We start from the raw sequence: 22,864 nt of genomic DNA, 5'->3' as shown, positions 1-22,864 counted from the left end.
TGGGAGAGACACAGCCAACCCAGGAGGCCAAGTGCTGACATTTCAGCCCGCAAAGTCACAGATGAATTTGGAGCAAATCTCATTATACCGGACAGAATAAAGATGCTGCCTGTGGAAATGCAGTGGCATATGGACACTTTATCTCCCCCCATGTTTTTTAATAACTTTACACACACTATCTCGTTTCCCACTGATGCATATTTTAGCTGCAATCCTGCGCGGCGGTGATGCGGACAGCTCGCTTGCACCCCTGAGGACACTTATGCCACCTGTGACCTTTTCCCTTTTATGCACAAACACACTGCTTACAGCAAACTGATGAGCAGTGCTCATTCGTACCATATTCCGTTGGCCTGGTCTTTCCTTATGGCGCATGTTCTACAGGCCAATTACAGACATTGATGTATTTGGAGGTGCATTTATAAGTGGTGACCTGATGCAGCGGCAACAATCATGCTGACTAATTACCCACCAAGGTGCCTGAGCGATGTGGGGCTCTTAGCAAAGGCAACTGAATCCATCTTCTTTATGCATGCAGACAGGCCTGCTGCTGGCTGTTACACTGACAGGGGACAGTTTCGGCTGGCTGTTTGGGCTTGATTCGTGCTCTCCCCCGATTTTGAGCTCCGTTTATTAACATATGAATATATTTACAGACCCTGAAAGTACTCCCAAGAATCCCATCACGGTGAAAGACAAAAAAAGATAAGGCCCTCCAGATCTAATCTAGATATGGCAAATGCCTCCTTTGAACACCTACGACAAATTTACCCCTTGGTAAATCAAGCCGTCATTCCCGGCCCACACTCGATGCAATTTCCATTTGTTGTAGTGCTTTAAAAAAGTGTATTAAAGAACTGCTAGTTCTTTAAATTGCCGGAGACCTTGTCTTCGCTCATGTTTTCCTACTCCACACCCCACAGCATCGTCTACCACACAGTGGAGCAGATCTTCACTGTCACATTGATACTTTCGTGAGTGAGAGAAGGGCAGAGGGGCTTTTTATGCAGTGAGTGTACATGGACTCTAGTTGTCTTGTTTATAACCTGTGCTTTCTGGATCACCAGTTGGTTCCTCTCGCCCAGTGGTACATGTTCAAGATACTCATGGCAGCACTGACCCTCCATGGAAGGTCGCACAGAAAAAAAATTATGAGCCTTTTATTTGGAGTTTGCTCACTCTTCTCTTTGAGCGGCAATTAAGCTCATTTGGAGTTCACAGATCTATTACAGTGTTGTGAAACCTTTTTTTCTCAACAAGCAGGGATGATGAAGAACATAAACCCACAGTTGCAAATGTGTTTTTTTTTTTAATTTACACTTTTGCTCAAAATATCTATCTGCAAATGTAGTCAAACGATTGCACTGGTAATCACATGGAAGCACACAATTCTGAAGTTGAAGCCTCGATGCTTCTGTAGTTAAAGTAATGAAAACTTGTATGATAACAGGAAGAACATGTGCGGTTCTATTGACTAGAATTAAGTAATTTAATTTATTTAAAATTGCATTTGCTATTTAAGCAACCTCAAGTAAATAGAGAGGGAACATTGATTTTGTAATGAACAGTAATAAAGGGACTTCACCATTACTCCACACCCTAAAAGCATAAGCTACCTCACACCCCAGTGAGCCACTTAATTGCCCACATCCACATAAAAAGGCCTAATGTACGCTCCCTGCGCTCCCACACATATAAAGCTATAGGAATCAAATGGAGTATAACTAATACAATTGATTTTGATCGGGAAGTACGAATAACACGATAACTGTGTCTTGCCAAGTGCTACTAAGGGGCACGCTCCGAGAGCCGTGCATCCTTTATGAGCCGCTATTTATTGTGCTTTTAATGAAGCTTGATTGGCAGCATGTCCTAGTGCCCATTATCATCAGAAGGATGTGCTCATTCTAATCTGCAATTATCACCATAATTGTGCTCAGAATCCTCTGGGTCCAAATAAGCAATCACTTCCACTGCTGCTGTGCCACCTGTAAGTGCTGCTCAGGAGGACACCCTGACAGGCTGACAGGTCTTCATATCAAGGGTCCTTTTTTTTTGTCTTTGGCTTTTTGTCTCCCTCTGCTCTTTATTTCTTGCGCCATGCTTCCCTGCTTTAAGTTTCACTGGAAATTTTGTCTGGGGTTTGTTTCTTTGTTTCTTTTCCTTTTCTCACATGCTCTTGATTAACCTTTCCCTTTTTTCCCACACGGCGCCATCCCCACACTCGTCCTCCTTCCTTTATCTCCCTCTCCTTTCCTCGCCCCATCCATCCCACTCCTCTCGCATCCCCTCCCAGCTCAAATTCCTAACCTTTGGTCACTTTCATCCCCGCGGTATGCATAAATGCAGGCCTATTATCAAGCCGGTTGTCTCATCATAATTATGCATTTTGTCATGTGCTGCCTCTGTAGCTGGTGATAAAAGGAGAGCCTGATTAAGCTGAAGGAAAGCTATTGATTCCTATTGACAGGCTCCTCAAAGGCCTTTAATGAAGGAGATGTAAATGAGGGTTTTCCACAGCGTTTAATGACTGCGTACCATAAAAGGCCAACATTCTTCTGCAGTCTGAAAGAGACATGCATCACTGACAATGGTGCACGAGGGACACTTTCAGTTATAGTGATGTTCACAGGCAATAAAAGGATGAGAGTAAAAACACAAGAGTGTTGGAACACAAATCGCAACTGTTGGATTTAAAAGTCCTCTGCACCATTTATGTGGAGAGGTAAATTGCTGAAATGCAGAATTACCTGTAACAGCATGCTAGCAAAACCAATGTGTACCAAAGCATTAATGAGTCTAAATATCTAATTTCCTTTCTTTTTTTTTCTTTCCTAGCAGTCAGATGGCGCCTAGTAACCATGACCGGATACAGAGACTAAGGAATGAGTTCCAGCAGGCCAAGCAGGAGGACGACGTAGAGGACCATCAGCACACCTACAGCTTCAACCAGTCCTGGGTGAGTATCGAGTAGGAGCTGTATTCCAGGAGAGTGTACATACCCAAAAGATTCTTCGGGATCAATCCAGAGTTACTAGCTGAATGGATTCTTAGGCCTACACATATTTTTTTATTGCTTACTAACACTTCTATTCTGTTAACTTGAATGTATTTATATAGCGTCAAATTAAGGCACTTTATATATAAGGTAAACTCCCTTTTAACAAGTAGAAACCTCTGACAGAACCAGGTTCAGGGAGGGGCGGCCATCTGCAGGGACTGATTGGGCGTGAGAGGAGGGAGGCAGGACAAAAGAAACCAGGAGCCAGAGTTTAAAATGAATTTCTAATGATTAAAACCTACAGTGCTTTATAAACACGTGGAAAGCAAAAATGAGGTCTTGAACGCATTGTAGTAATATGAGTGTTTCTGCCACTCACTAATAAATCTTTGTTTTTCAGTCATTTTTACAAACAACCTCATTTTTTCACACTTTTTGTGCCTTAATCACAAGTCTGTATTTATTCTGTATTTAGTGGCGAGTCGAGCAAAATATCGTTATCGATATATCGTTGCTGAGGCAACGTGCATTGAACACGACACATGAATCAAACACAACTGGAGAATGTAGCATCGGGTTCACGTGGGGATGATGAAATGAACATATTATTATATAGGAAAATCCAAAAAAGTGGGTTTAATAATCATTAAAAAAAAAAGACACATAGATGTTAATAATTGCTGAATGTGTAATGATTGGTCCACATGTTAAGGAAAAGATGGTCATTTAATTAAAATAGATTAAAAATATTAAAGTAATTTTTATTAATTCCAAATGATGTGGCATGAAGCAAAGAGCAAAAACAACAATATTACTAGTTTGTTATAACACAGCATGAAACTGTCACTGGTGCTGTCGTGTGATGCCATCAACCTTTTAGACAGCGAAACTGCCAAACTGCAAAAACATTAGTTTTCTCTATTACCTAAAGCTACATTTCGTAGACTAATTCTTAATTTCTGGATCCAACCTTTGACCTAGACATAATTTCTTATCTGCAGTCACTGCATTTGCCTTTTCAGTCTTGGAAATATGACACACTTATGGAAGGAAGGCGATGTTAGGGGACAGAAACTAAAGACACCTACCCGCACTGTTCATTCTAATTTTCATTAGACTTGATTAAAGGGATTTTTAAATTAAAACAAATTTAAATTAAAATTTGAGAATAGTTGCTTTAAGCCGTTCTACTCTCCAACGCTTGATCTGTAACAACAATGGGATTTATTCTTCATAATTGGAAAAATGTAATCAAGTTAATTCCTTTGTTAATTCATTCACACTTGATCTCATATCCATCCCTGCTGTGCATTAAAAGTTCAGGAACTTTAAGTAAGGAATCATATCCTTTTCCAAACTCCCTGTCAGGTCACCGATAATCTAAACTGTTGTCCCGCTTTTTACTTAACTGGTGTTTTAGAGGCGTGTAACTCATTAAAAACCATAACAAAAAAACACAGATAACCAAGTCGCGGGACATGTGGGATGTCAAATACCTCCATGTTATTTATCAATAATAACTTACAGTGACTTCAGTTTTTTGGTTTCTTTTTTTACTCAGTAACTTTTTGACCTCGGAGAAAAGAATGCGGCTAATTGTTGCTCCTAGCAGAGCTATTTAGAAAATGACGGGCCAGAAAGTCAGACCTTGAAAGTTAAAACATTTTGCATGCAATTTTCTAGAGAATTATCAGTGTTGGTTTGTCAGTTAAATTGGTTTGGAGTGGCCAGCATCTTCTACTGTTATTTCCGCTGTCCAATTGAGTTTGGGTAAAACACAGCAGCATGCTTCCCACCGTGTTCCTACACAGATGAAGGCAGGCTGTATTTGCTCTGGATTTTCTTCGGTATTTGTCAAACTGATGTTTGAAAAAAAAAACACAGAGTGGACGTCTATCTCTGTTTTCTTAATCTCTCTTTTCCCATCCGCCATTAGATGTGAACTGTTTGCTCACCACCAAGAGGTCTCAGTCTTTCTCTCTGAGCCGCTGAGCTCTTAATTGCGTCTGATCGTCGACACTATCGGGCACACCACTGCTCCACTGGTAATAAGATATAGGGCCAGCCCTTGAGTATTGAAGTCTGTTTTATTAGTCCTCTTTCATGTTATTTTAGTCATGTGAACAAGAATTCACAGTGGCAGAGCTTATTAGGAAAGGCAGACTTGCACCCGTGTTATGCGCTGACACTGATTAGCAGAACTCGAGGGAAATCCCGTCTTAGCGTCGTCTAGAAGCAGAATTGATATGGCTCTATTTAAAGTGAACAGGGTAAGGATTTTGCTTTGAAAACCAAAGATATTACAGAAAGATGAGACAAGTACAAAAATGTGAAGTGACATACTGACATTGACTATGCTGACAGGAATGGATAGTTAGCATCTTTACTGTATATTTACCTCTGCAAGGAGGTTGGGTTTTGGCATAGTGTGCGTCCATGACATTCTTTCTTTCTGTAAACACAATACCTCAAAAAATTTGGATGAATTTTGATCAAATTGGTCGGGTTGTAGAGGTCCATTATGCCAACCTTGAAAGACCAAATCCATCAAAAAAATAGCCAGAAAATTCAGATTTATGGGGGGAACTGAGATGTTTATTAACCCTTATAACAAAATCCACAATTTGTTTGCTATATCAAGTTGTGTATAATATATTTTTATTATATATTTATTACATATTTTTTGTATCGCATTTGATACATTGGACATTTTTGGCAACTTTTTGTTAACAACAATGTTAATTTTAGACAAAAAATTTTTTTTTCTCCATAACATTTTGATACTTATGTATCAAATATGATACAGGGCATTATAGGGTTAACAGTCCGTTAAAACTTTCCTTACATCCCCCAAGATCTTCAAGGTCAACTTAGTGACTTACAGGTAAAAAATTGACAAAAAGCCTTATGACTTAGAAAACTATGTATAGGGAATGATATATGGGAATTCTAGATATAACGTTACTTTGGACTAGAGATGGCACGATACCACTTTTTTATGTCCGATACCGATACCAATATCATAAATTTGGATATCGGCCGATACCGATATGAATCCGATATAGTGTGTTTTTTAATAAATAAAACTGTTTTTTTAATATCTTGCTGCTTTTTGTATAAGTTCAAACTCAAGTTTTAAAAAAATAAAACACTAAAGCTATTCTGTTATACCTGTATGCAAAAAATACACTGCAGCCAAAATATTTCATAGTTCAGCAATACTGATCAATCTAATAAACTTAAACCTAGTCTATCCTCCCTATTCTGGTATATTAAAGAGTAAGCAACCTAACTAATAGGGTTCCAAACTCCCAGCAAAAAAAGTAAAAAAAATAGGGAACCACCCTCCACCTCATGATGCTTAATTGACGTAATCAACTTTAATTTGATGCAGTGTGAAAAAAATGCACAGAAATCAATTATTTTTCAAGAATAATTAAAGAGATTCAACATCTTTCTTCAACAGAATTGCAGACTGCACAGATGGTACCTTCCCAAAGGAAAAAGTACTATGGCTTACTAGGGTATATTAGACTTAGTAGTTACTATATACAGTCATGGACTTCTATACATTTTACATCAGATTAGAACTTTGGGTGTAAGATTCAGATAATTAATTATTAAAAGCTAGACATTTTAAATGAGAATAAGAAAGAAAAGGATGTCTTTGTGCCCCCTTTCCCTGTTAATGCCCTATCGGCCCCCCTGGCTAAACTTTGCTAGATCCGCCCCTGCACACTTACCAGCCGTCAGCTACGTAGAAAAAGATCGTGGTGTAGAAAGTAATATTAAATAAATTCTAACAACAGATTATCAAGCTTAAACGTGCTGCTGTTGTTCAGCCGCTGGTTTCCTCTTTCTGGCGCAAAGTGGGCAATAAACAAACAAGAGAGACGGACTCGCGACAGAAAAGCCGATCAGCTGATCATTAATCAGTTTCACGTTTAAAGTAGCAGCAGGAGAGGGAGGGAGAGAGGCAGTCGCTCCATATATCGGTTGTTAAGCTTAACGCTAGAATGCTTTACAAACATTCAGAGATGAACTTACACACTTGCTTTACTTCTCTCTGGGATAACTTTCTCGGTAAATGCCGGTTTGGTAGCGAGGCTACAAATACACACAGCTGCTCTATCACGTGATGCATACTGCTCTGACATGCTACGGTTATGAGCTGAGTTACGCCATGTCGCAAGTTTTGTGAGGTGCTTTTTTCATATTTAATGGATCGGATTACATTTTTTATTTCTCTTCAATATCCGATCCAGTATTTTAGGTCAGTATCAGACCGATACCGATACGTAATATCGGATCGGTCCATTTCTACTTTGGACCTCTGACCTCTTCTTCAAGGTCAAATAAGGTTAAACCTTCGTAAAATCTAAAATTCTACTGTGTTTGTTTATATTGAAAACATTTAGGGAATGATACTTTTGTATGGGGAATTGAAATATTATCCCACATTGGACCTCTGACCTCACTTTTAAATTTCACATCTGCCTTTCTTTGAAACCAACCCCAAAATGTGTTACATAATATCATACTGTAGTATGACATTATATAATAAGGTGAGGTTATTCATGTCCTGTTATTTACAAATCAGTAGCTATTATCCACTACCTGCTCCTACGTAATGTTACATACAAAATATAAAAGCAAATACTGCTCAGAGGGAACTGCCTCGGCGGAGGAAGATTTGTCACAACTTTCAGAAAGTGAACTTCTGGTGTGGGTTTAAAAACTGTGGGTGGAGGTAGTGATGACAAAAAACATTTATTTATTTATTTTCAGTGTTTTGACCCACACTGAAAAATGTAAAGTCATAGCTGAGTTCTGTTCAAAGCTATCGGAGCTATTTTTTTCTGCACTGAAACTGATATGTCCTTTTTTAACAGCATGTTTCACTCAGTTTCATTGCTGAAGATTGTTCACAATGATGAAAGTGAAACCTTTCTGACCTCTACTTTTATAAATCAAATCGTTCAGGGAATGTAACCATGAAAAGCAAGATGCTCCGGCAGGCAGTTAAATGCCTACCACATCAAAGTCTGCAGAACTGCACTTTGATGCCTGTTTCCCCTGAGCATGCGAGGCTCCTTTGTGATAGCCTCCACGCAAATATACTGTACACAAACAGGAACTGCTAGCATCTCAAAGTGTTACTCAAGAACAGCAGCAGTTCAGATTTCTGCAATCATTTATCCAGATTTAAGGATTTTAGGTTATTTTAGGGTGCAGTTCTGGGTCACAGCACATGATCTTCATCAGTGGTTTCACCACATGTGATGGATAAACAGACCCGTGAGGACTTAAGACCCTGCTCTTCCATGTTGGCTTAATGGTTTAGCTTTAAAATTCATTTTTAATTTGGAAAAAGCTGTTTATGAAACATTCTCACGTTAAGGCCTGTTAAGTAGCTGCTCTCAATTTTATAGCCTGATCGTCATTAGCAGATGTATTCTGCATGACTTACATTTGATCTGTAATCCATTCAAACTGTGACTATAATCTACACTACAAAACACAAAATATTCTCTGCTAAAACGAAAGCCAATGTAAATGTTTTGCTTTCGGAACTTTAGAAAAATGTGTAAAATGATAATAATAGGGTTCGGCTAAGATAAGGGTACATGCATCAGTATTAGGTGTGGGGCCTGGTCTCCATGGGTTTAACCTCAGCTTTTCACTCAGGTCTGCCTGCTGCTAACAGCTGTAATGATCAGGTCCATCGCTGAACCTAAGCTCCAACATAATGGAATAATGATCAAGATACAAAAACCTCATCTATCAGTCAATCCACTTAGCCCAGCACACGCAATTAGAGCTGGTATGTTTTTTCTCCTGCTCGCCCTGCTTGTCTATAAGAGGGAATTTCCAGATGTTCATCATAAAGAACTGTTAAGCAATGTTTTTCCTAGAGCCCACCCCCCAGCCTCACATACACACACTCTTTCTCAATAAAAACAATTTGTGCTGTTAGGCTAGAGCACCAGTAAGCATGACCACACAGAGGAGAGCACCACGCTGGTAACTTGGATCACACACATCAACAGCAACTTTTAAAGCCCACATTTATGTGAATTCTTTTGATTTTATTATTACTTTGAATTCTGCTACCAGGGTTCATGTGTGTGCACATATTAGCTCTGCTTATGCAACTACTAGTTTCCTTAAATATTGTACTTTCATGTTGATTAGTGTTGTGTGCCTCACAGTTAACTCTATTACTATGTGATTACTTGAAGAGTAAGCCCTGTTTAACTAGTCACTTGACTTCCTCAGAGCTAAACAGCCAGGGATTGAACCACCAGCCTTCTGATTAATAGATGAGTAACCCAGAAAACAAGCTTCCTGGATATGTCACGCAGGTTTGCGGTCTAACGTTTCACCCGAGCTCTGGCAGTCGTGTTTGTGTGTCCGAGACTCGGCAGTTGGCACACTAACACCCTTGCTATCTCTCTGGCCCTACACAACCCCCCTATTTAGAATTTAAGATAGCCCAGAACAATCTCACACCCAGCGAGGAGTTAACACGTTACAGGAAGGCCATATCATGCTGTGAAAAAATAAGGGAAAGCCTAAAACCAGCATTGCAAACCCGTGCTGAGATGTGTTTCTTTCAACCAGATCTCTGACATTGATTGATTGTCGCCTTTTAGGGCTTCTTAGTCATGCTACTGCATGACTTTGTAGGGATTAGTGCTGTGTAATGTTGTGCAAGTAGTGAAGCAAGGTTTAGTGGCAACATGGTTAAAGTAAATACCATAAGCAATGGGATTTGCCATTGTATTTGAACAATACCAACCTTAAAGTTATGTGGCTTGGTTGTTAATGTGGAATAGATTGATGCGTGATCTGATATTGTCACGTTGGTGTTGTTCCCATATCACAGTAATATAGGTCCAAGATCAACGTCGCACTGACCAAAGATGTTATCTGAGCATTCAGTTAGCATTAGCCAAGAAGCTAGCTAATACTAATACATTAGTAGCATAAATTTAGCTAACAGCAAACCTAAATAGACAATATTTTTTATTATATTCCATGAATTAATAAAGAAAACACTTGAAAGCTGCTACCGGTTACAGAAGAGTTTGATATAAATAAAGGCATGTTTTTCTTTTCTTCCCACATTGCAAAACAACGTGATTGGTCAGTTTCACTTAAAGATACAGAAAAGAAAAATGACTTTTGTGCTGCCTTATGTGCATGCTACAAAGTCTCTAAATGATATAGCGATAGCCACACCAACCTCCTATTCACTGTGGTTCCTTGGACCAGAGGCCGGGAAATGGCAGACCACACTGCTTGATCCAGATGGTTACACCGCCCGGAGCTACACACCCTGGTAACCGCAAATGGACTGAGCTTGCTTATAATAAATTGGCGGAATTGGGTCGGTGCAGTGACTTTAAGAGAGACTGATTATCCAACTGGGCTTTTGTCAGGATGTGGTGTTTCACTACCATTCTCTCACTTTCTTCTTGTTGTATTTGCCCATTAGCAATCTTAATGTCTTCCACATGTCTGTTTGTGTACAGCTCGACTGTTCTCTTAAAACGGTTCCCTATGTGGTGGCCTCCAAGCATACTATCAAGAGAAGCATGGGCGGTAAAGCCATATGTTAGTGCTGGCCCATCATCGCAACCTGCTTTGATATCTCAAAGGTTTGTGACCAGCTCTGAACCAAGAAATATTACACCTCGGCTGTCTTGCTCGACTCCCACCCAGCTGCTTTCCTCGTCCTAGTTTTTTTTTTTTTTTTTGATAGCTGCAAATAATTTTCATAATTACATCCCGCCGGCTCTCATGTTTTAACAGGTGGAGAATTTTTGTTTCCTCCTGCTTTGTCTGTGACACCACCAAGGAAGCAGGGGAAAGATAAAAACGTGCCATATTGACATCATTTTTCACATTATTGGATAAAAACAAACACGGACATCTCTTTGATTTGATTTCAACAAATGTCATGTTTTATATGGCATTATATTCCAGGTCTAACATGAAATAATCTGATTCCCCTTCCCTGGATAATGGCATTAGGCTGACTGATTTTCTCTCCTGGCTATTTCTCATGCATTTCTCTTGGCATGGCGTCATCCACGTCAACCCTTCGGTTTGAGACTGAAGAGTGTAGCACCGCAGGATTCCTCCTCACTTCCTTTCAAATCACATTAATAACTTTCAGAGTGCGTGACTAATTATTTTCTCACTACCACATTCGACTCCAGTAAAATTATTTTTCTTTTCCACCTCTCAGTTCATCTGATATTGGTTTATGTGCTCTACAGTTTCTGAGCCCGGGAAACATGTTGTTGCAGCGAAACCTGAAACATATGAGTCCAATTCACTTCGCCCACGTGGAATACTATTATGTTTTTAAGACTCGGAGGGCTTGAGAAAAAGACTTGCTGTTGACGCTGAGTGAAATGTAATTGCGCTGTTATTGCAGCTGTCCAAGTGAGGAGAAAAGCAGTCATTTCAGGAACAGAAGACGTTTCCAAGAAGACGTTTTTGCTGACAGCTTTTCATTCCACCAGCGCACCTTTACCCCATCGATTAATTCCAGAATTGTTCTCGTCGGTCAGATATTGCTGTATTATCAGAAGTGTTTGGCTTCACAGAGATACACTCGCAGCGTCTATTGATACCCCCCCAAAGGGCACCTTAATACCCCATATTTAGCATGTTTAGACACTTGCTTGTTACTGTAATGTACATATTTATAATACCCATATATCATTCTCTATATGTCTACATGCTGTCAATACAAATAAAGGCAGTAAGAAGAGCTGATTATACTACTATTAACACTTTGACCTTCAGATACCTCGAACTTGAAATAGAGGTCAAAGGTTATATGTGATATGATATTTTAAACCTTTATACAGTACTTAATATATGTTGATATTATGTTTGATAGTTTCAAGGTTTTGGTGATCTTTTGATCAATAAATCCTTCAGTTCACCTGGAAGACCTTGGTTAATGTAAGCCAAATTTTAATGGATTGTTAACATGACCGCACTCTACACCCTGACCAAGTTTGATCAGAAATCATTTGAGACTTTTTGTGACTGAATTGCAAGCACGCACGCAAATGCTACCAAAAACATAACCTCCTTGATGGAGATAACAATGGGAAGGTATCATTTTGTGGCAAATAGGGCTAATGTTGTAAATTGGGGAATTTTAAACTCAAACCCACAATCGATCTTCAGCCTAACCACACAGCGAAAAGTACGTAAAACGCAAGTGCAAACAAAATTAATCAGTGAATAGTTTTAATAATGAAAAATCCCAAATGGGAGCCTTGCCGCAGTGTTCTGGCTGACAAATGTCACTACATCTTAGAGGTGGCTGTAGCTCAGGTCATCTGTTGGAAGGTTGGTTCAATTCCTGGCTTCCCCTAGTCTGCATGCCAAATATCCTTGGGCAAGATATTAACCCCAAATTGCTCTCCGATGCATCCATCGGAGTGTGAATGTGTGTGAATGTTACTTAGAAAGCACTTAGAACAATGTGCTTGTGCAAATGGGTGTGAATGGGTGAATGCACAAGTTGTGTAAAGCACTTTGAGTGCTCAGAAGAGTAGAAAAGCGCTATATAAGAACCAGTCCATTTACCATTTACATTCACATCTGGCTGTCTGCATCCACAGACACCCTTTCAACCATTAAATGCAGATTTCACATTAAATGCACATTACTGTAGCTGGTGTGTCAAAAGCATGGACACCAAAAGACACCTTGTACTGTATGTACCTTTGCAACACCACCATCTGATTGAATGGCAGTATTTGACATCCTGTGTTTACTGCAAATCAGAGGACAAAGTGCATTAAACTGTGAGTTTAGCTACGTTCTGCCAGCTCCACAAATCCAAAGACTGTGAAGAAGCTGCTCAGGTTTAGAAATCAAATTTGGGTAAATTGTGAGTTATTAAGTGGTTAATTTATTCACACAAGCCATCCACCACTACCTGCCTTCCACGTCTATAATTTATCTCTTCAGCACACTAGTGGTGGGCTAAACTGATCCAAACTGTACCTATCAAGACCTGCAGCTCACACAAATAAGCTCCATCGCAAAATGTTTAATGCATACTAAAGAGAAAAGTCATATCAACCATGTGGCCAGTGCAGTTTGTTTGAAAAGTTAAGAGAACAGGATTCTTTGTTTGTTTGTTTTAATCACAGCATTCTTTAAAAGCAGTTCTCCTTTCTTAATGTGTGGTTGATATGGACCACGGTTCATTTAGTACTTTATTATCTGTGTACCAGGCAACACAGATCCCTTAAACAAGCCATTCAAAAGGTACCTAGGGTTAAATGGACTAGCTAAACACACTTAGGGCTCTACTACCGTTAAGACTACAATATAAAATAAATCACTAGCCAAGAATCGCTGAAGCTGCAAACAACCAGCATGTGCCACTTTCCCACGAATAAGAACTCGTGTGAACAATTTAAGTTCAATTCATCTTTTATCAAAACAATAATTTTCTTTTCTCTTATATGGACTGGTTCTTATAATGCGCTTTTCTACTCTATCCTGAGCACTCAAAGTGCTTTACACAACACTTTTTTTCAACTGTTTCTGAGTGCTTCCTAACTAACATCCACACACTGTATGCATGCTATAGTCCGATGGATGCATTGGAGAGCAACATGGGGTTAGTACAACATGCACTGAAAGGCTTAAATGCTTGCCTTTGGTCCTCTCTTTGTTACTGTGTATTCACTGTGTCTGTGCTAACTGTATTTGTGGGTTTAACAGGCCAGCAATGGGACGGAGACATCAAGTGGACGCCATTCTGTAACGGTTGAGACTCAGGTCCAGAAACAGCAGCAAGAGGACAGAGATGATTTCCCACAAGCACAGAGACAGTACAATTCCCTGCCACGGTGAGACATCCTTCCTTCCTTTTCTTTCTTTCTTCAAACTGTCCATGCATCCATGCGGCTGCGTTCACCCCTTTGACTTATCACGTCCTCCCTGCCCTTTCTCAACCCCTTCATTTGACTATTTTTGATTTCCATCAATTTCTTTTCCTCACATTTTTGCCTTCCCCCCCACCTCCCCCCTCCCTCACTTATCTCTTTGGCTTCCCTCAAAGTCAATCACCACAAAGCCACTTTCAACTAATCTCCAGACATTTGAACGATTCTTAGCAAACTCTTTGAATGAAATCATTTAATGTGATCGCTTAGAATTATTTGACTGATATTCAACTTCATTAAGTCAATGCTGACCTGAAGAAAGCGGTGACTTTGTCCCAAGCCCCCCTCTCCAATAACAGCTCCAATATCACATTATTTTTTCTAAAGGCTATTTTTTCCCCCTACAATCTCTTGCCTCGCACAGTTTGCCATTAGGAGCTACAAGCACTGCTCTTCATCTTCTCCATCTTCTTGTTTCGATTCTTTTTTGCATATTTGTCAAAGAGATGCCAATAAAGCTTACCATATCTTACATCTTGAGCCTTTTTTGTGGGAGGGGGTGGTTTAGTATCAATATTTGCCATTTCTGCCAGCAATCCGTTAAATGTCTTTACTGAAGTTTTTAATCTCATGGCAGTAGGTGCAAATTACAAAGTTAACCACTGCTGCTAGGGGAAAGAAAGTCGCATATGAAGCTTAATATCCTGGAAGAAAAGCTCCCCAAGGCAATAATTCTGTCATTTGACTGACTGACACATTATTGTTGAATATTTTCACACTGAAAACAATCCATTGTGAGGGTTTTTTTGCATTGTGAAATGTATTATATGTTCAAAAATGCTAAGAGCAAAGTCAAGATTTATTTCACTTTTGCAGCTTGCCAATTTAAACAAAGACGGAGCCCTTAATATATGTGTGTGTGTGTGTGTGTGTGTGTGTGTGTGTGTGTGTGTGTGTGTGTGTGTGTGTGTGTGTGTGTGTGCGCGTGCGTGCGTGGTCTTTTCATTTTCTTTGCCAGTTCTCGTCTATGCTGTAACGCACAAGCACCAATCACTTCTTCATATTCATCCCCTTTTGTGTTATATTGCCTCAAAACACAGTTGGGTCGATGAAAACGTGTTCGTGTCTGTGGATATGGATTTGTGGTCCACACGGACACATAATCAGTTTGGTCTGTATAAGGCAGACTGATCTATGCATTCCCCTCATATGTGTTATCTGCTTGCATCTCATGTGGTGTGACAGTTGAGCTGGGACCTTCTCTCCCAGTGAGTTGCTTCTCTTGGGAAAGTTCATGTCTCCGGCCAAGCAGCCAAGCGAGGATGGCCTTTGATATGCATTCCTTTCATAATCTCATAGTGGCTTCGGGCTAAGAGCCACATGAGCTCAGGCTTGATGCTTGACCCTGGCTGAGGCTTTTCGGGGCTTGGTGTGTCGGCATGGCTTCTCATTAAAGAGCTAGTCTTACATCCCCAGATTAATAATCACAATGCCTTCTAATGTCAGCCACCTCTCTTATTGGAACCTCTTCATCTTTTCCTCTTCCAAAGCAGGAAGTCTGAGCAGTCAGCCATTCAGCAGAAAAGGGAACATTCCCTCACCAAAAAACACCCCAGAAGCTTCCAGAGGAAACCATGGTAGCTGGTTATCTGATGACGGCCAGGCTTAGCTCGCTGTCTGGGATGTGAGGATTGGAAGAACACTAATGAAGGCTTGTTGTTGGAGCAGGATTAGCAGTGACAGGCAACGGAGGTCGAGAGTGACTGGGAGAGGAACGAGTGTTTTAGTAGGAAGGAGAGACCACTGATTAGCCCGAAAGAGATGTACACACACACACAAGCACACGCATGAATGCAGTGAATGTCGAGATAAGGTTCTTAACTGCGGGCTGAGTGAACTGCCAGTAGCTCTTTCATCTAGCCGTGCAACTATCGCATTCCCAGCCAAAAGAATATTGTTCCAAGTTAGAAAGAAAACATTATTCCAGGTTTGTAGACAATTTATTTATACAATATAGAAAATGATTGTTGCATTACACATTAGATGCTTTTGGGTGCATGTGTGCGTGCGTGCATGTGTGGAAGCTTTCTCCTACTTCTCATAAACTCTGATTCTTCCCAGCTGTTTTAAAGAAACACACAGCGGCCACAAATGTTCCTGCGAGCCAACTTCCTGGGTTTGTTTGTTATTTTCTGTCATTCTAAATTTACCCCACTCTTTGGCATGATGTATTTTCCCATCCCCTCCCGCTGTACATGTAACTAATCTACTTTGTGATATATTTTGGCAAAGGAGTAGAGGTGATAAGAGAAGTAGATCCCTTGACGCATCAATCACTATTACATTCCTGTGGAGCAACGCAATCTCTCTGCTCTCATCTCTCCGCTTCTGACTTCCCCCTAAAACTTCTGTGCTTTTAAAACCTAAAAGGTCATTCTGGAAACGCAGGTTGCTTCCTCGTGCAACAGGCGTTCCTGTGCTTCTAAACAAGCAACTCCCTCATGAGCGGTGCTGGCTGCTCTGTGAGCCAAGCCAGGGTGTAAGTGCGTGGCGGCTCGCCCAGACGGTGAGGTCCATGTATGGAGCATGTGGTGAGGCTCTCTGCAGTCTGTCCCTACATCTGCCCCTGTACTTGTGCATACTAGCAACCAAATGGCGGAACAAGAGGATGTGTTTGTGTTGCACATGTTCGTAACAGAAATGCATGCACAAAAAAACTCACAAGCTCACAAGAGCCCACATACCCCACGTTTACAGGGCCGTGTGCTTTAGCCCTTCCCCTCCCTTTAGTCATTGTGAACCGCAAGGGCTTTCATTAGAAATGCTGAAATTCTGGGATTCTCATAACAGTTTCACTATGATGATGATAGAAAGAAAATATTTCTAGCAATGGAAAGTTATCAAGAAAGAGGCACTGTGTTTTGTAGCATTTGCTTTAAATCTGTGTGCCCATGATGGCAGCCCTGGCATAGGAACAAACTGTATAGTGTTTCTACTTGCAGTGGAATTCCCTTATTGAAATCCCCACTTCAACACTTATTTTTAAAATGTTTATTATGAAACAGAATGGTATTTCAATAAAAGAAAGAAGAAATAGAAAAAAAAAACACAACAGAAGGTCAAAAAACCCACAAAGGAAGTTGAATAAAATAGAACAGAAGTAGAAAAAAACAACTCTCACAAACACAACTGTAGTGTTTCTGGTGAGACATTAATGCACAAGTGACAAAAACATGTGAAGGATTGCACCGAGACATGTTTAAAAGGATTCATCAGTGCTATCAGAGAAAAAAATATCACATGATTCATGTAATACGTTTACTGTTAGCTTGTCAGTTCTGTAGCTGTTCTATCACGTTAATATCTCACCAAAAACACTTTCGTTGTGTTTTCTGTGTGTGTTTTGGTTTGTTTTTTTTGGGGGGGGGGGGTGGTTTGCTGAAGTTTTCCTTTGTATTTTATTTTACTTCCTTTGTAGTTTTTTTTTTTTTATTGCTGTCACCCCTTGAGTCGGCACCCAAGCCGGTGAATGCATTAACCCAAGAAGGAAGTCACCTAGGATCAAATTGATACCATAGCTACATCGACTAAACCTCTCTGACAATTTTGAATTTTGAAAAGGAAAAACACAGCGTTTTGAAAACGCTCCCAAAAACGCATACATTTCAAAACAGAGCTGCCCCGTCGCAGTGTGGACACTCGAAAATGCAGACTTTCTAATAGCGGAGGGCATTATACAGCAGTTCTTTAGATTGCTCTCAATTTTGACAGCCCTAAAAATGATTAATATCAGTTTGTACATGCTCCAGATAGCTTTTCTTCAAATTCTTTAATTCTCACTCGCTTTTGCGCATGCACAGGACTGTAACATTTTGGGTTGTTTCAATATGGACGCGCAACTCTGTGAAAACAACTGAAAACGCTAGTATGGACACCGTTTTCTTTTTTTTTTCTTTTTTTTCCTTTAAGCGAAGGACAGTGCGTTTATTTACAGTGAACACATACACCAAGTGGCTATATACAACGTGCAGGGGAAACGGATCCGGGTCGCCAGGGTCCGTGGGAAACAGGGTTGGGAGAAGGGTGTTCCACACTTTCTGTACAAAAACGTTCCCCCTCAATCACTCCTCTCCGCATCGGGTTCCAAAAACGATACTGATAGCTCAACGATCCAGCGAAGACTAGTGCAGACTCGCCATCTAAGTAGTGCAGTAATCAGCTGGGATCAGCGGCCGGTGTGGTGATGAGCAGGTGTGTGGGCCAGCAGCGGGAGCCCGCAGTGAGCATCGCCGTGGCGAGAGAGAGAGAGAGTGAGAGAGAGAGAGAGCGAGAGAGAGAGAGCAAACAAACCACAAACATATTGCCCAATAGAGGATTGACCAGCGGGGCACAGGGACCATGACAGAATGTGTATTTTTTTTTATTTTACCGCAAGCAAAAAGTACTCCACCACAGATTTTCAAATTCTTATCCTACCTTATACTTTTCTTTGCAAATATTTCATTCATTAAACTGCAGTCATGCTTTGGGACCCTATCTGCGATGTTTAAGGGAGCTCTGAAGAAATGTTATGGTTGCAGCTTTTAGGCTTTTTGCATTTGATACATAGGGGCACAACAGTCCTATGTGAAAAGGTCAGTCCACCACAAACCATCATGTTCCCTGATGTTGTCTCCAAGACTTGAAAATATGCTGCCTGTTATTTATTTATTTATTTTTGTCCTGTGGCATTTTGGGATGATTTAAATATTAAGTACAAAAGTTGTCTAAATGGTGCTTAAAATAACATTTCACCATTTGATTTTTGTTTGATTGCAAGAGGAAAGAACAGACAGAGACTGCACAAGTAAATGCTATTTTAAATAAAGACATTAAAATACATACATACATATATATTTATAAATTCACCTGTTATGTTTATCATCCAAACTTGTTTATATTAAGTGTTTAATTACCCTTTTAAAGTCACACTGACAGCAGCAATCTAACATGATCCTAAACATTTTTCATTTAAAATTAAAATAACAAAATGCCATCAACAATCTTTTTTCTTAAATTGCTCCCTGATTTTTGTTATATGCAACTGTACCCAAGTCAGCATCTGACTACAATAAATGCTTAATTGAAAAGGGAATGCCACTATAATATATACACTCAACAAAAATATAAATGCAACACCTTTGTTACTGCTCCCATTCCCCATGGGATGGACGTAGAGACCTAAAATTCATTCCAGATACACAATATAACCATCCCTCCCAAACAGTGGTCACAAATCAGTCCAAATGTGTGGTAGTGGGCACATCTGCTATATTGAGATAATCCATCCCACCTCACAGGTGTGCCACATCAGGATGCTGATCTGACATCATGAGTAGTGCACAGGTGTACCTCAGACTGCCCACAACAAAAGGCCACCCTGGAATGTGCAGTTTTGTCTCACAGCAAAATGCCACAGATGCCACAAGCAATGAGGGAGCGTGCAATTGGCATGCTGACAGCAGGAATGTCAACCAGATCTGTCGCCCGTGCGTTGAATGTTCATTTCTCAACCATAAGCCGTCTCCACAGGCGTTTCAGAGAATATGGCAGCACATCCAACCGGCCTCACAACCGCAGACCTCGTGTAACCACACCAGCCCAGGACCTCCACATCCAGCAGGTTCACCTCCAAGATCGTCTGAGACCAGCCACCCAGACAGCTGCTGGAACAATTGGTTTGCACAACCAAACAATTTCTGCACAAACTGTCAGAAACCGTCTCAGGGACGCTCAACTGCATGCCCGTCGTCCTCATCGGGGTCTTGACCTGACTCCAGCTCGTCGCCGTAACAGACTTGTGTGGGCAAATGCTCACATTCGATGGCGTCTGGCACGTTGGAGAGGTGTGCGCTTCACGGATGAATCATGGTTCACATTGTTCAGGGCAGATGGCAGCTGAGAATGTCCCAGTTCTTGCATGGCCAGCATACTCACCGGATATGTCACCCATTGAGCATGTTCGGGATGTGCTTGACCAGCGTATACGACAGCGTGTACCAGTTCCCACGAATATCCAACAACCTCGCACAGCCATTGAAGTGGAGTGGACCAACATTCCACAGGCCACAATTGACAATCTGATAGACTCCATGCGACGATGTGTTGCACTGCATGAGGCAAATGGTGGTCACACCAGATACTGACCAGTTCTGGGTCCCCAGACCCCCAATAGCGCAAAAAACTGCACATTCCAGGGTGGCCTTTTGTTGTGGGCAGTCTGAGGTACACCTGTGCACTACTGATGGTGTCAGATCAGCATCCTGATGTGGCACACCTGTGAGGTGGGATGGATTATCTCAATATAGCAGATGTGCCCACTACCACACATTTGGACTGATTTGTGACCACTGTTTGGGAGGGATGGTTATATTGTGTATCTGGAATGAATTTTAGGTCTCTACGTCCATCCCATGGGGAATGGGAGCAGTAACAAAGGTGTTGCGTTTATATTTTTGTTGAGTGTATATATATATATATATATATATATATATATATATATATATATATATATATATATATACACAGATGTTCCTGTACACTATGCCGGCCACTTGGCATACATGGAACGCCATAACCAAGTGGCCGGCATAGTGTACAGGAACATCTGTGTATATATATATATATATATATATATATATATATATACATATATTTTTATTTTTATTTTATTTTTTTTTTTTTTGGTGTCCCGTTTGGATTTTTAGCCATCAGAATTGTTGTCTTAAGGCCAAGAAAGATGCCTGGACACCGTTTTCAAATCTATCCGGGCTAGTGTGGACATAGCCTCAGTTGCATTGCGTTTGAACACTCAGGGCCATCGTACATATTCCACTGCCAATATATCTGCCTATATATATTTACCATGCTTATATTCAAAAGTGCTTTCTTACCAAATGCTGGACTGACTTGGCTGGACATGTGTCACCACTTCCATCAAAACTTTAAATGGGCATATTTTTGAATGGAGTAAAATTCATCAGTTTCATCTAGTTGATTGTGCAATTAAAAACCATGGTTGTTGGGTTTTGTTTTGTTTTTTCAGTTTGTACAAATTGAGAAATGAGTCCCACTTCCCTCAATTGTAAAACCACACAGTTGTGTCTTCTGCCTGTTCCTCACAGCCTCCCTGGAATGCAGGTGTTCTGGCCTAAAAGCATACCGGGCCCCTGTCTCCCTCTGCAGTCTTGTGCCTTGTACTCAAAAGCCTTTTAAGCACACAATGGGTCAGTGAGGTGTGAATGGGATCTCTCTTAGCACCCCTGATGCAAAAGACACTGTCACAGATATTCCATCCCACGTCTGCTCTAATGGATTCTAATAGCTAAAGACCCTGCAGATTTCAATGACAGCTGTCCAGGTGAAAGGGGAGCACGTGTGGTGGGAAGCATGCATGGATGATAGCTCTTTTGTTTAAATTTTGTTTCTAACAAAAGATACGTCCATAAATCTTTGGCCGGCCTGTCAGTGCATGGGCTGACAGGCAAGTCGAAGATGAGTAGAAGCCAGATAACTCTCTGAGGCCTACCATTATTCTGTCTGGTCTGTAAGTGCACCCATCTGCATCCCCAATACCAAGTTAAATGGATGAAAGCCGGCATTTTCTCAGCGAGGTTTTAACATTTATGTTTGTTTACAATGTGGAAATAATAGTCCTGCACGCGTTTCATGCTTCCGATATTTATTTCCTGCCTCTTTCATGTCTCGTTTCTTTTTTCTTTTATGTTACTGGATTCAGTCTAATCACGCAGGAGCCTAAAACAGACCCCTCTGCACCATTGATGTTGCTTTCAGTATTTTAAGTGAATGCCACGTCCTGCTTTTAGCTCTCACACAAATGTGAAAATGATCCCGTTCTCCGCTGAAGTGCAGTTCCTTTTGAATTCCCCTTGAATACTGCTGACCCAGGGGGCTTTTTTTTTAAACAGAATCAAATAAAATCCACCTCTGTTCGCTTTAGATTTAATTGCTGCTTAAGGTGACTGAGAAAACAGTGCAATTGACCCTCCTACCTGTTTCTGTGTGTTTAGGCAACCTCGCAAGAACAACAGTGCGGCGTCCCAGGACTCGTGGGATAAGATGTACGTGCCAGCAGAGGGATTTCAGCCATCCAAGGAAAATCCTCGCTACTCCGGGGGCCAGGGGTCACGTAACGGCTACCTGGGAACACCCAGTATTAACGCCCGCGTCTTCCTCGAGACCCAGGAGTTGCTGAGGCAGGAGGAAAGGCGTCGAGAGCAGGAGGCCAGCAAAACCAGGCCGCCTCCTGCACAGGAAACCCCCAGCGGCATCACCTTTGACCAGAACAGAGACAGCACTCAAGCCACTGGCTCTGCCATAGCTCGGGCCCTCTCAAAACCCAAGGGGCCCTACAGACAGGACGTGCCCCCATCACCGTCCCAAATCGCCAAGCTCAGCAGGCATCAGAGTTCAGTGAAGGGAAGGCTGTTTTATTCCTGAGAGGGTGAAAAGGAAGAATATGGATGTCTTTAAGGAGATGAGGACTGATCCTAACAAGCATTTACAGGGAAAAAAAAACAAAAACAAGATTTGTGGGATTTTTTTAAAATAAAAATATGAAATATAAAGATTTTTATAGGACTGCTGTAAAAAATGTTTATATTTAAAGAAAGATTTTTTTTTAATTAAGAACCGTGATCCTTTTTAAGCTGTTTTATAGTCCAGCATTGTGATCATTCATACCTTGTATGTTTATCCTTTAAGTGCCTTTAAAGTCATTTGATTGTTTGGTGTTTTTGACTCGTGATCTGCTGTTTTGACCCATCTAACACACCCGGAAAAAGCTGCCATCACAACAGAGCACTGTTTGAGGGGATCTCAGCAGCGCTGCACCTAAACAGTCGTAACCTAATGGGCAAGTCTCAGT

At 40.9% G+C, this 22,864-nt stretch overlaps 1 protein-coding gene across 1 annotated transcript in view; it reads left to right on the top strand.

The window, feature by feature from the left end:
- The window catches only part of LOC146625084 (partitioning defective 3 homolog), a 359,232-nt gene extending 336,706 nt beyond the window's left edge, over positions 1-22,526 (top strand). Inside the window, exons 22-24 of the mRNA XM_085362620.1 lie at positions 2,839-2,959; positions 13,775-13,902; positions 22,008-22,526. Of these exons, the coding sequence (XP_085218746.1) occupies positions 2,839-2,959; positions 13,775-13,902; positions 22,008-22,437 (679 nt within the window). The 3' untranslated portion in view covers positions 22,438-22,526. The remainder of the gene's footprint in view (positions 1-2,838; positions 2,960-13,774; positions 13,903-22,007) is intronic.
- Positions 22,527-22,864: the final 338 nt, after the last annotated feature.

The sequence above is a fragment of the Diplotaxodon limnothrissa genome, linkage group LG9 (genome assembly GCF_057381915.1).
Source record: "Diplotaxodon limnothrissa isolate DT_005_m linkage group LG9, D_limnothrissa_male_GT1.1, whole genome shotgun sequence".
Lineage (NCBI taxonomy): Eukaryota > Metazoa > Chordata > Actinopteri > Cichliformes > Cichlidae > Diplotaxodon > Diplotaxodon limnothrissa.
Note: the sequence above shows the minus strand (reverse complement) of the source record. Positions and strands in the feature narration are given on the sequence as shown.